This window comes from Sitodiplosis mosellana, unplaced genomic scaffold, assembly GCF_009176505.1.
Source record: "Sitodiplosis mosellana isolate CC-2019 unplaced genomic scaffold, AAFC_SMos_1.0 Smas_scaffold_1, whole genome shotgun sequence".
NCBI classification, from domain to species: domain Eukaryota; kingdom Metazoa; phylum Arthropoda; class Insecta; order Diptera; family Cecidomyiidae; genus Sitodiplosis; species Sitodiplosis mosellana.
The window spans coordinates 16883515-16897455 of record NW_022595244.1 but is presented as its reverse complement, the minus strand read 5'-3'; the positions used below and the strand labels follow the sequence as shown (position 1 = coordinate 16897455).

The following is a 13941-nucleotide window of genomic DNA, read 5'->3' as shown; positions in this document are numbered from 1 at the left end:
TTCCGTAAAGCTGTTGGTTTCGATCATTTCTTTCATTATCTTGGATATTTGTTTTTGTTTTTAGTGTGTTCAGTGTTTTAGTAACGATGCATGTTTATCCACCATGATTAATACATGAAATCGCATATCATCAAGTGAAGCTTGAAAAAAAACTGCACACGTACAAAAGGCATGTGTTTTTTCTCCTTCTTCTTTTTTTTTCCTTCTTCGATGCGATACAGTATGGTAGAGGTATTTGATTTTATGTTTTTTTGCTACGATTGAATTAGCTGCTCGATTCGTTTTACTTTTTCCGTTAAATCAATTTGACCGTTTTTCCATTTCATTCAAATCAATAGACAATTTTAAAATCAATAAGAATAGTGAAATGCTTGCCATTTATGTTCGATTCGGGTCGAGATGCAAATGATGTGCAAATTTCGTACGGTCGATGCCGTTAAAACGTTTTTTTTCTTTCTTCAGTAAACCAAGCAATCAGAAAAAGGAAAAAGCAATTGGATTCGTTGCACCTTACGGCAGCATCATAGAATGAATTCTTTTTCAGCTGGAAACATTTCAGGTGACGATAAAATGCTTAGCATCGCATAGTATCGAGTCATTTGAATTACAAAAAAAAGAGCAAGAGAGAGAGAGAGACAGAGAGAGAGAGAGAGAGAGAGAGAGAGAGAGAGAAACAAAAAAGCAGACTTTTTCAAACCTACTTTCTGCATTGCGATTAGAGACAACGTCAGGTAAACCGAGCGCACACTTGTTACACATATCACGGGTAGATGATGTGATTCTTGTGCTGGAAATGATAAATACAGACAAATCAACATTCAAAGCTAAAATATCGCTGGTATGCTATGGAACCGGTTTCTTTTTGAATCTCATCTGCACAAACATAGTGCGGTATGTTGCGTTTCTTTTCCCTCCGTGCAATTGGCATTGAAATTGCAGTGCGTTTTTGAGTATACACACACACACACGAAACGAAGATAAAAAAAACATTCCAGTTACCATGTATGTATTTTGCTGGAGTAAAAGAAAGCTCGGCGAAAAATAAATGCGCTGCACAACACCTCTTGCGCACACTAGACTGGCATCTCTCGTTGTCATTATCATCATCATCGTCGTCGAAACGGCAAAAAAGTAGTTCACTTTATGGCAGCGTCCGTATCATTATCAATTAAGAACGGATCGCAACGTTTTCATCTCGGAGAGCTGGTTTTCTCAGCGAAGGTGCGCGGAAAGCGACAAATAAATTACAGGGCAGAAACGGATAGACAGACACGGCTGCTTTCAGCTAAAGGAAAAGTAAACACTTTTCATAACAACAAGCAGAATTTTTTTTGCTTTGTTGTAGATATCAGGAAAAAATGATTTTTGATATGTTGACCGTTTTAATTAAATTCGGTTCGGGCGATTCGATAAAGAGAGCAAGAAGCTAACAACTCCATGTCAAAATATATATCGACAATGAAAATGAACGCGAATCAGCGAACAAAACGAATTGCACGATTTAGTTTGTTTTCTCGCAAAGTTCTTTCATGCATTCGCCCATGTAAATTGGATTTCACATCACGATATCAAATTGTTAAAACTAAAGAAAAAAGAAATAAGTGTACGTCGGGAAAATGAGCATGAGACATTCGAAAATGAAGTTCGGTTTTTATGGTGAAATTTATCGTAAAGGCGATAAAGGAGTAGTTTTCCGAGCGGGTAATTGTTTTCGAATCCACACAAAATACATATATTCATTCCGCTGGAAAGAAAATAAAGACAATTGCAAATATATTTTATATATGTATCATAAGCCTAAATGACTGTGGTTAACCGCATTCAACTTTCGCCTAATTATATGCCATCACGAATACAAAACACACAGAACAAATAATATTATTAGTTCACTTATGATAACTGTATTTTCCAATTGTGTGGCAGAAATGATCGCGCGCGCACATACACACACACACACACACACAAACGCAAAAATCATGATGCAAAAAAGACAGTTGACGAAATGCAAACCGGATATTAAGTGACTTATGAATAGGAATTGTATTTGAAATCGAAAATTAACTGAACAAAGTGAAACAGAATGAAAAATAATGCAAACGGCAGACTACTGACTCATATACTGTGCCCACATGATCGGGCCGTCGTGAGCAGCGAGCAACTGCTGTGGATCATATCGGTGAAACGAATGAAATGACGAACTGATAAATTGCCATGCATTCGCTGTATGCCGGCGTCATGTACTTAAAATTCGCACACGTAATTGCACAAAAGCATGATGATTGTCATGACTTGTTGGTAACACGTATAATTTGTTAGGTTATTTTATGGGTCAAATCTGATTAAGTGTCTATTCGAAATGCTAGTGTGAGTGGGAAAAAGACGGCGTCCACACCGAAAAACCATTTTCTCCACGTTTAGCGAAAGTGATTGTTTTTTTTTTTGTTTCTTTGGCGAGGGAAAAAAACTAGACTAAACAGTTCAGTGTGCTTTTCTATTTCGGCTGAAGTGAAACAATGAATCAATTGTCTGCAGAAGCGCGTCGGTTCTGTTTAAACAATTAGCCTTCACACAATCCTTAGAATGGAAACAGAACTGATGTGCTCGGCGACTAAAAATAAAAACATAGATAAGCGCTTTTCGAACATTCACTTCACACACAAAGAAACAAAGAGCTAGTTCGCTAATTTGCATACTAGAAGAGTTCGACGAAAGAAGACACTCACTTTTCGATCGGGAGGCTAAGCATACTTTTAGCGCTTCTTTCTATTCACAAGGTTTTTTCGCATATCAATCGGTTCGATTGAACGCTTGTTTTTTTCTCCGAAGAACCATATCTTTTTTTCTTTCTCATTTTTTTATGTTTTCCTTGGTTCGCTTTGCCTTGTTTGTGATCCGATTACGGTGGTGATCAGACGCTAATAATCATGCATGGTTTGAAAAAGAAGGCCTGCGTAAAATTATTCAAAAGCCATAAAATGTTTGTTGTATGGCTTTGCGCACCCAGAATTCCCGCTATTATTTTCACTTTTATTCACATTTTCGAAGGAAAAAAACTGCACAAACACACATACACACCAGGCAGAACCGTGTGTACCGAAATGAGCATTTTCGTAATGATCGCTTTCTTTTGTGTTGAGTATGGTGTGACCCAAAAATAAAGAGTAAATTTTGTCGAAAAAGAATCGTAACAGCGACACGATGTTTTTTGTGAAGGCAACTGAGCATGTGATAGAGACGACCACCGTGCACGCATTCAAAAGAACCATTCGGCAATGCATAAATTGTTATGCAGTGTGTGTGTGTGTTTGTTGCTGTTGTCGGCACTGGCGGTTGCTTGAATGATTTTCCTTGTAGCTGTTCACCACAATAACTTTCACTATTCAGGTTTCGGATAACGGTAAAATTCTTACTGCTCAATGCACGAACGACATTTGCTGTTTATTTTTTAACATTTTGTTGGTCATTTGTGTTCTTCCTTTTTCATCGTGCCATGTGTACTTCCCTTTTGCTTGTGTCGACGTTTGTTTGTGTCGAATTGCGATTTTGGGTGGAACGGATGCGTTGCAAATTAAGGAACTTACGAAACTCATTTGATTATTATCGGTACTTACCTTTAAAACACATAATGTGATGAATATGGACGCGATGAAATATCGCGAGCGGCAAACCATTTTGATGTATATTGTTGAAGGTATCGTCTAATTCTTAGGAAACTCAAGTCTCGGCAAGAGAGAGGGTACGAAGAACAAAATCCGTCGGAGTTGAGTTTAACCTCTGCTCGAACTGCAAATAAAGAAGAATGAAATAACAAATTTATAATTTTATTTTAGTGAAAAAAAAAAGTTTTATGACTCGAAGCTAATGATTGATTGCTTTGGACGTCTCTCTCACACATTCATTCATTGATGGACCTCAATCTTCAAATAGTCAATGGTCATTTTGTGTTTGTGTGTCTCTTTCCACAGTCGTGAATTATTCATTCCCATCTTTCATTATTTAATTCACAACTAATCAAGACCACTTGGTAAACAAATACAAACAAATCTACTATTTTCATTGTATTCGATTTCCATGCGCGTCGGAATCTAGCGATAAAAGTTAGGAAATGGTTTGCTATGATCGCGCATTAGAATTTATGTGATTCAGAAAGTAACCAAATTGACGAGATAAAGAGAGAGAGAGAGAGAGAGAGAGAGAGAGAAAAGTGTGTCACTTCAAGAGGAAATGGCATAATGAAACATTAAGACGCTGTCACATGGAATACAGTTCGGACAACGGTTGTATGATCGACTAGAAATCGATCTTATTTTCTTTCGTTCAACCAAAAACGTGCATCTTTGTCTTTTTCCATCTTGTTCGATGGTTCGATGTGATAACGAATTTAAATCAATTTGAATTTGGAAACAGTTATAACCGCTATGTAGACTGGTTGAAATTGAATACGCTTATGCAAACTAGACAACGGACATATGGAGATAGATATCAATGGCATTGGCATCGACGGTATTTATTTGAACGAGATAAAATTGATAATATGTGGCAAAATGGTTCATTTCACCGCCACACCATACATACAGTGCACATTGTTTGTCTTAAGTTCAATTCGATGGGAAAGAAAATAAATTGAACCAGAAGTAATTGAAATCAGCGAAAAATAAAACAAACAATATTTAACGGCTGAAAATGAGCCATTGTTTGCAGCTCTCGTATTTCGCTCGAAGTCGATTTCATTTCGTTGTAAAAATGTGTGTATGTGTTGGTGCGGTGGCGGCTTTCGCATAGGTTCAGCGACAGCGAGCTAGATTACTTGCATCAATGAAGCGAAATCATTCAGCAGTGTGTTTAATAAATCTACTTTCAATCGGTGTATAACACCCACAACGCAGCGGAAAAGTCTCAGCCGCTTTCCAAGCGCTTAAATGATTCAAACTACTCGGAAATTAGAAACTTTTTTTTTCATCATCATCACATCCACGATGCTCACTCAATTACAAGTTCAATGGCATGAAGAAGGCAGTTGCTAATAATAACTCATTCTGCTCGCGATCAACAATTAAATATTAATGGAAAATTAGCTGCTTGCAATTTGTTAAGAATTCAGGCTGGAGATGCGTGTTTTTGTTTTGGTGTGTGTGTTTTTTCTTTTTCTTCTTCTCTGCAATTCTTAATCGATGGAATATAAATTGAAAACGACAGAAACATCCGCACGCACATTTAGTCACAAAATCATATTTTGCTCAACAACACTAACAAGAAAACATGTATTTTAGATTCCGACAATTGCTTCATGCGTTTCTGCTGAAACTCCAGCACGGAACTCACTAGCATTGATTTCACCAAACAAATGCCAAGACGATTGAAATGAAATAGCAAAAAACAGAGATGAAGAGAAGGCAAAAAAATGGTTTCGCACGCTTATTGATTAAATGAGCATGACCACGAGAATCGCACAAATGGGCTGAACAAATGTATCAATGCTTTCATTAAATTCAGACTGACATTTCAAATCACAAAAACCAGTATTATTTTTTTTCTCTTTCTATTATATTTTCTGTTCGCCGCACTGAGATTTAATTTATTCCATTAAAGTGCTTGCGTTGCAAAGAGAAAGATGAATAAGAAGAAGAAAGAAAAAAAACAATCACGAAGACGCAAACAAAAAATATGAACATATTATAATTCTGAAGTTTATTCCGTTCGCTCGAGCCACATTATTTAAATTCACTCACATGATCAGTTTCACTTTATTCCCCGCAATAACATTAGAATATTTGTTTCCCTACGTCTTCTTTTTGCACTAAGATCATGCTTGATTAACTGCTGAATTCACACAGACAAGCGGGTTTTGTTCACAACAACGTACAAAAACTTAACCGAAATCGATATCACAAAAATTTCGAATGATTCTCTCAAAAAGCTGGAGCACATCAAGCGTCGAACATCAGTAGCGAACTGATTCGGCTGACCAATTGAGGACTCACTTGCTGCCTATGCCGAGCGCGCCGGTGAAATGTGTGAAAGGTTGCATTGGGGCGAGCACACAAGAGCGCGCGCACCGTAGCGCACACACCAAAATATTCAGGTACAACGAAAGAGAAGAGAAAACAATGCGAAAGAATGGCGTTTCTATAACGGGTTAAAATTTACACCGCATTGGCACACTATCACGTATGTGAACGAGAGAGTCATCGAAATACACGTAAACAATTTTTATTTCATTTTATTTTTTAACATTGTCAAACATATCTCTTCAATCTTAATGACAATCACCGAAACAGATGCGTAGAAAAATCCACTCATGAAAACGGTTCGCATTTGAAATGATGAATAAAATGATATACAAGTTTCGATATAAGAAATTCCAGTTTTCGCAATGAAACATCTACCACTTGAACCGCAAGTTGTCCAACATCGAAATTTCTTTGAATGCAAATCGATTTATAGGATGACACACGCACCACTCCCAATATTATGATGCTTTTACTTGCAATTTTCTAATTAAGAAAAATACAAAGAATTTTGCTTCTTCCGCTGCGTATTCGGTCATATTTTGTTGCAGCGCAATTTATGTTTTATCCATTTTCTGAGTTGGTTCGTTCCAACAACTTATAGCATACACGCACTCGCATATCACCAGCACTAATTACAACAAAGAACGTGCTACGAAGAAGACGTCGAGTGTATCGAGCTATGAGTTGAGAAACCGCGGGCGAAACGCACGAAAAGAGAAGACCGAAGAAAACACGATGAAGACAACAGCAACGAAGAAGACGACGAGAGAAAAAGTAGCAGAAACCTGGCGTAAACGTAATGTTTATGGCGTGCATATATGCGGTAAAATATGAATGGTGTTCCAATAACCTACTGATACACTGATACAGAACCATTCAGCTTTGCACAAGAAGAAGCTCATGGTCTGTACTTGGTGTATACACACAGCGTACCAATGTTCTTGATCGATGCGCTGTTGTTTGTCTTCAGTTCGGTTTTGTTTGCATTTGGGCTTTTCTATTTGCGTTTATTATTTTCGTTTATGTTAGCGGTACCCAGAAATCGTTGTGATGTTTGTGTCATTTGTGAGGTGTTGATATGGTATTTGATTTAATGAAAATACCAATATTTGCCGAGTCGACACGACCGGAGCTACATCTAAACAACGTTTCAATCATTAAAAATCGCTCAAACTCAAGAGATTTTTAAGATGGATATTTTTTTTATTCAATTGCTCTGTTAAGTCCTCAAGTGCCTGTCATTACAAACAATGTGAGAACAGGTCTAATGACTTGATATAGACCTGTTATTAACAATAATTATAGTGATCAGCTGCATTATTCGCGCGTAATGTTGATAATCTGCGATGAATCGAGTGAGATGATCTCTCTCTCTGTGTGTGAATCTCTATCCTCCTCGCAATGATGAATTGCAAACATTGCCATTTAATCGCCCCTATCATCATATCACACTCCGTTTTCTCTCTCTCTCTCTCTCTCTCTCTCTCTCTCTTTCCATTGCGCTCGTGTTTCAACTCTTTTCTCCGGGTAATTATGCCTTATTTCGACGGCAATTTTAGTGTGCTGTTGAGGCGCAAATTGTAGTCATTTCAAATCTCATTTCATTTGGGGAGACCTTTTCACCATTCACGAGCGCGCGAACGCGCACACGTCTCATCACCATCAGCATAATTGCTTGTAAAATGTTTTGCTTTTCACTATCAATTAAATGAAAACTTCATTTCGGGTCATAGCTTTTGCTTTATCTAACAATTAAAATCGTTTAATTCGTCGTAGGCTTTATTTAAAATGCTTGGCTGTTTTTTTGTTTTTTTTTTTTTGGCAAAACAAAAAAATTCAGTGAAAGTGTTTGGATCAAAAGTGACGACAATGTCTTTACAATTCGCTTTGTTTCGTGTATTGTTATGTCGAATGAGCTCATAGAACCGAATGCAGTTCGGGTAAAAACAAAGCCGCTTCCATTCAAATACCGAGCACAGATCTGATGTTTACAACAAAAAGAACAATTTGATGGAAAGAAACGCGTAATGCGTGCACATGTAAAATTTCCAGTAGATTTCGCTTTTTTTTGTTAGGTCATTTGCTTTGTACCGTCGAGATTATTCAAACAAAATCCAAGATGTACAAACACAAGAAAAGAATTAAGTTTAATTTACACGTGTAACAACATGGTATTGAGTGGTTTTTCAAATATTTTTTTTACATGTTAGCCAATGAGTGATGCCATTGAAATTAGATTTTTGGACATTTCATGCCAATGCACACGCCTTTCATTTCACTTGTTCAACAACTTTGATTTGTTTTTCTCCGTCATATTTACATTAATACTGACAAATTAGAAACAAACGTGAACGCTTGTTGATGCTAATGATGTGTGTATTTTTTTTCCATTGAACATTCCAAAGCACGTAGGAAGCGACCGAATGCAATTACCGTGATGCAAAAGTCAAAACACGTTCATACTTAACCTGAATTTTGAATCAAGACACCATTGTGTGAGAGCTTCCTAAACACACACACACACGACCAATTAGAAAGAATTCCCAAAGTGATTAATCTCGAAAACAAAATGCTTTCAATTTTCTACCGATTTGTTTACAAAAAGAATGATACACTCGACATTTTTTCACATTGGGTTTTTTTAATCTATAGAAATGGCTTCGAGAAAAAACAACAATAAACAAGTCTTTATCTATTGAAATGAAAACAAGAGTTAAATGTTTTGAGAGTCGAAATTTTGGAAAAAAATTCTCTCACCTTTTTTTCTGAATAAAAAGACGAGAAATGTTGTATTTGTTTATACGGTCGATTATATTCAATCAAAAGAATTTTTAAACAGTCACAACACTTTCATTTTAGATGGCAATGGTTTGATCTGTGTCGATCCGAACAAACACTACACAAAATTCCGATGGTCATTCGGTAGAAGATATATAGAAGAAAGTAGCCAATCAATCAGTATTGCTTTTTAAATGTGCTCGAAGAATTTCAAAGCCAAGAAATGTGATTGTCAAAGCAAAAGCAGAAGAAAATATCAAAACAAACACTACCGACATATTTTCTTCACTTTGAATGATGGCCAACAAAACTAACTATTTCTTTTCATTTTTGTGACACGATAGCTGAAGAAGAGAGGCTTTTAGAATAAAGTGAATGAGAGATATGGTTTCTCTTCGATTTAATATTTGCATATGAAAAGGCGATCGAAGTCTTCTTTCAGAAGGCAATTCAAGTTGCTCGATTCGAATAGCGAAAATGTCACATCTTGAAATGACAATTTTTGCAAATAGGAAGTGCATGAAAGGAAAGCAGTAATTAAAGTGAAATTATTTAAATTGATCATCTGATGACATCACCATGCAAAGAATACCTAAGTCGTTTTTCGCAGGTTAGAGCGTGAAATAGCGGCTGTTTATAACGATAAATACTTCGAATTGTTATGGGAAAAAACGGTTAAATTTTTGCTTCAATTCGTGCACATGTAATAATGCGAATGATCCATTATAAAGCGATTTGTCATCAATGAAAGTGTCCAAAACGGAAAAAGATGACAGATCAAATTATTTGAATCGGTCGAATTGCAGGAAATCGACGGCGCGCCTCATCGCCAAAAGAAAAAGAGTTATGAATGGAATCTTTATTATTTGTCTGCTCGAGAAAGTTGATGTCTTTATTTTCAACTGAGAAAAAAAAGAGTACCGATCGCATTTATGAACGGGTGACACTTTTTTCTCACTTATTCACAACTACCGACGAAAAAAAGGCAAAGACACAAAACATTTCATCTATTTTAAATGACTGTATTTTTTTTTCTAAACAAACTTTCCATTTCAATTGTGGTAACGAGTCAATTTTTCATCGCACGCACGAAAACAAAATTTGATTGCTCCAGCAACAACAATACGATTACGTTTTAATTTGCTTTTCTTTTCATTTTTGGCGAACGACAACAAAAGTTCAAGTGACGTGTGTTTGCTTTTGTTTTGGTGAGAAATTGCATCTTTTGATTTCATCATTTTGCTTTGTTGCCGCTATGGCCGCTCTGCCATTGCTACCGAAAAAAAATATATCTAAACAATATCTTAGTAGCGAGTTGTACAATTGAAAAATTAAGGGAAAAACAATGTTTACGAACCGACACAAAAGCCGAATGGCAAAATTCGAGCAGATAATCGAAAAAGAAAACAACAACGGCTCAACTCAATGAATAAATTTTACTTTTCGGGTGATGCGTTTGGGTGAAATGCTTATAAAACCACCTTCGGAACAAATGATGAGCAGGAATTCCGACGAAAACATGTCTAACCAAAATTAACTGTGCGACTCATTATCGCGACTACAATTGCGTTGAAAAATCAGATCAAACGTCGAATGCTGAAATGCCATGCGCCGATGAAAGTGTTTTTGAATTACACATTTTGTTGATTGGAATTTGAATCATGTTAAAATGTTTCGGAGATCAATCGCAAGGTTCAAAGTTTGATGCACTTAGCACACGATGAACTGCAAGCGTCATTATCGTTTTAGATTCAATGCCTCTCTTCCATTTAATTACATTCAACCTGATCGTGACTCATAACAATCATTTCATAATCGACGATTTAATTAATTCCTGTAATCATAACGTTATTATCATAAATCGAGACAGTAGCTCGATTTTCTCAATAGTTCCGGAAAAGATTAAAAATATTTTCTGATTAAAATTTATTTTAATCTAGCTATTTTTAGAGTAAAATTTACGTTTCAATTGAGCGAGTGATGTGCGTGTGTATGTTTTGGCTGCATTGCCGTGCAAGGGAAATGAAATGGGGTATAGAGAACATCAGACAGAACATCAAGAACATGAAGATTGGCTGCCGTTTTGATGAATTTATTGTTTTGCTTCACGGAAAGGCCGTATATGATTTGTGATTTTTTTTTGCTTTCTCCATGCAGTTGTTATTGGAGTGGAAAATACGTAATACATTCAGCCGAAGCTCGTATGTGGAGACACACGTAGACACGCATGAGCTAATAAAACTTCGTCTCGATCGTTGCCGAACGACGATTCTTCGAAATGGAAAAAACAGAAGCATTTTTTTTTTAATCAGCGCAAAAGAATGCAACTGATTGAGAATGAACGAAAAAACAACACGTGTGTGTGTGTGTTTGTGTGCATTTTCCGAATAGTATGAGAGCCGAAGAGATTTACATCTCAGTCGACGGCGATAAGTGCGATTGTTTCATCATACAGATCATTGTTACTGTGCTCCAAATAAACTGAACGACCGAAAACAAGGTCTAGCACTTTATTCCCTCTCTCTCTTCGTTTGGGTTTTTTTTTCGTCAATTGTGCAACTGCTAACAATTTATTCTTTTGCTACGTTGTTTATGTGTGTTACGTCGTGCGCTCTCCGACGCTCACTGAACGCAAGGAGCACGTGCATCATTGTCTTTCGTGTTCATGTTGTGTATTTTCATGTTTTTTGTTTTTTCTTTCTAGAACCGAACCGAAACGAATACAAATAAGAAAGAAGATCATGGTGACTCACGAAAAAAAAACGCACAACTAACGAACAGAAGTGGCATTGTTTGGTTCGTTTTTTTTTTTGGTAACACGAAATGTAGGTCTTGATGTACAAAGCGTATGTAAAATGCTGAAATGTCGTAAGCGCATCAAACAATTACGCAACAAACTCGTGTGATTACCATTTTTTTTATGTGGCCAATGAAAAAAAATTAGACATTTACAGTAGAAGTGGCCAAGTGATGCTCCTCCCGCCGCATCGCATGTTCTGATCCACACTCGATTGCTTGGGGCTTTATTGCCGGAAATTGAAGTTTCTAATGTAATCGAGCAATTAAAATAAATTTCTGTTGTTTTTTCCTCTTCTTTCGATCTGATATTCTCAGGATCCAATTACTTGAGATTGACCTAAAACATTTTTTGGTATGTCTACAGTGATCTCTGTCCATTGATAATGGCTGCGACACGACAATTTTATTTTACGTTTTTCCACATTCCGCTTGATTTAAATACAAGAAGATCTTCCCAAGAACGTTGTCATTTTTTTTGCTACTTCTTCTTGTTCTGTTCAACAGCGAAAATGAGAACGACGTTATTTATGTTCGTGATCGATGTTTTGCACGCATTGTTCTCTCATGGTTCCGAAATATGCATGTTGCCCGTTTGCCAATTTTACATGCATCTTTTTGGATGGTGATCCAAAATTGAAGCAACCAACCAAAACCGAAATTCCCTTTATAAAATGGAAATTGAAAAATAAAAGGGAAACAAAACCACTGAGCAGAATAATGGCAACAACAATGGATCATAAAACAGGATGCATGCAATACCTTGCACAATATAAACCGTTACCACAATGAAATTCGAGCAGAAATAAGTGACAGTGTATCAACTACCATCTGTTTGCCATTAAACCGCAGGAGAAATGTTTTCGCTGACCGCTTAGTGTTTCGAAAAACAGCAACCAGAATATCTACAACCGATATGATTACTCCCTTTTCTTTTCTTCGAATGCGTTCGATGCATTTGATGTTTGCATCGGAGAAAGTTTCATATTATTTGAAGCCCATTCAATGCTCGATTTATATGGGCAATTCTAATAACGCAAAAAAAACTCAACGAACAGAAACGCGATCAGCGAAATAAAAAAAATAACCCAAACAACAACAGCAAATGTTCAACAACAAAAATCAATTTGAAAACTTTCGCTTCGATTGATTTGGCTTCAGTTGGTATGGTTTGAATGGAAAACAAATTAAACGATTTAACCGTCCGTATTGATTTTGGAATTGCACTCACTCGATTTGCTCGATTGCGAATCCATAGCGCTGATCTTAAACTTGACTGACATTACCTTGTTTGCCATTAAATTATACCATTTCATTGCATTGCCAAGTTCGAAAACCGGTTCAAAGTCGCACTTCGCTTTTCGCAATGCTAATCTACGCTTACATCTATGGCTTCGTGCGCCCGTTTAACGCCATACTCACAATGAACTCTACCGTTATCTTTTTCTGTTTTGATGCGATATAAATATAGCTTGATTAACGAGATTTGATTGTGATTCGAGCACATGGCGGTCTTGAAATCGAAGATCAGTCTACATTTTCAAGAGTTGATCCAGTGGCTATTTTCCCAAGCAAAAATTAAGAAAAATATCTCAATTCAAAATATTTGGATTCAAGTCAAGTGTCAATGATCGAACCCATCATCATATAATTATTTTTGCACAAAATATTCCAAAAATGTTTTCATCGCCAATTTTTGCGAGATTTCAACAACAAAAATTCGTGGGGCATCGTACTTGGGCTCAACTTTAATTACATAACTTCATTCTTTGGTAAAACATCTCAAAAGAAGCAATGAACTCGTCAATTGTTCGGCTTTTGCTTAATCTGTTCGCTGATTGTTGCACGTATCCAATCGTGATGATCGGAAAAGTGAGCAACAATAAAAGTGGTCTATTGAATTAAAGTCAAATGAATAACGTGCAGATAACAATTGTGTAAAACAATGTGCCTGCCATGATGGAGTTCAAGTGATATGAAATTTCTATTGGTGTATAAAAGCGAATGAAGATCAAAATGGAGATGGCAAATAAAAATTAGAGGAGGAAAAGAAAAAAATCGAAAGTCAATTGTGAATGTTGGATGATGGAAGTCGTTCATGGTGGAGATCACAGACTCTAGATTTGTTTGTTCAAATCAAAGCACATATTAACTGTACATGTCCGGATTCATGGCAGTTTTCAATGCCGCACGAGCTGAACCGACAAAGCCACACCATCGTCGAGAGTCCATTGAAAGTGATATCGATATGCGAACGCGTGCGATCGCTGCTATTCAAGTCGTGACTTTCTTGTGAGCGAATCTATCTATGCCTCATTGTGTTCTCTTGCCTATTTCATCTGCATCAATTCATTTT

General features: G+C 36.6%; 2 protein-coding genes across 4 annotated transcripts in view; one reads left to right on the top strand and one right to left on the bottom strand.

Annotated features, from left to right (window-relative positions):
• The window catches only part of LOC129575250 (protein canopy 4), a 381491-nt gene that overhangs the window by 339318 nt on the left and 28232 nt on the right, over positions 1 to 13941 (top strand). The gene's annotated exons all lie outside the window — the stretch shown is intronic.
• LOC129574295 (cuticlin-4) overlaps positions 1 to 13941 on the bottom strand; it is a 33641-nt gene that overhangs the window by 4233 nt on the left and 15467 nt on the right. For 2 of the 3 annotated variants that reach the window (XM_055456327.1, XM_055456136.1), the window contains one exon: positions 3612 to 3783. In XM_055456327.1, coding sequence (XP_055312302.1) covers positions 3612 to 3671 — 60 coding nt within the window. In that variant the 5' untranslated portion in view covers positions 3672 to 3783. Of the gene's footprint in view, positions 1 to 3611; positions 3784 to 5729; positions 5941 to 13941 lie in introns of those variants that run through there. The other variant, XM_055456229.1, reaches the window with a different exon arrangement.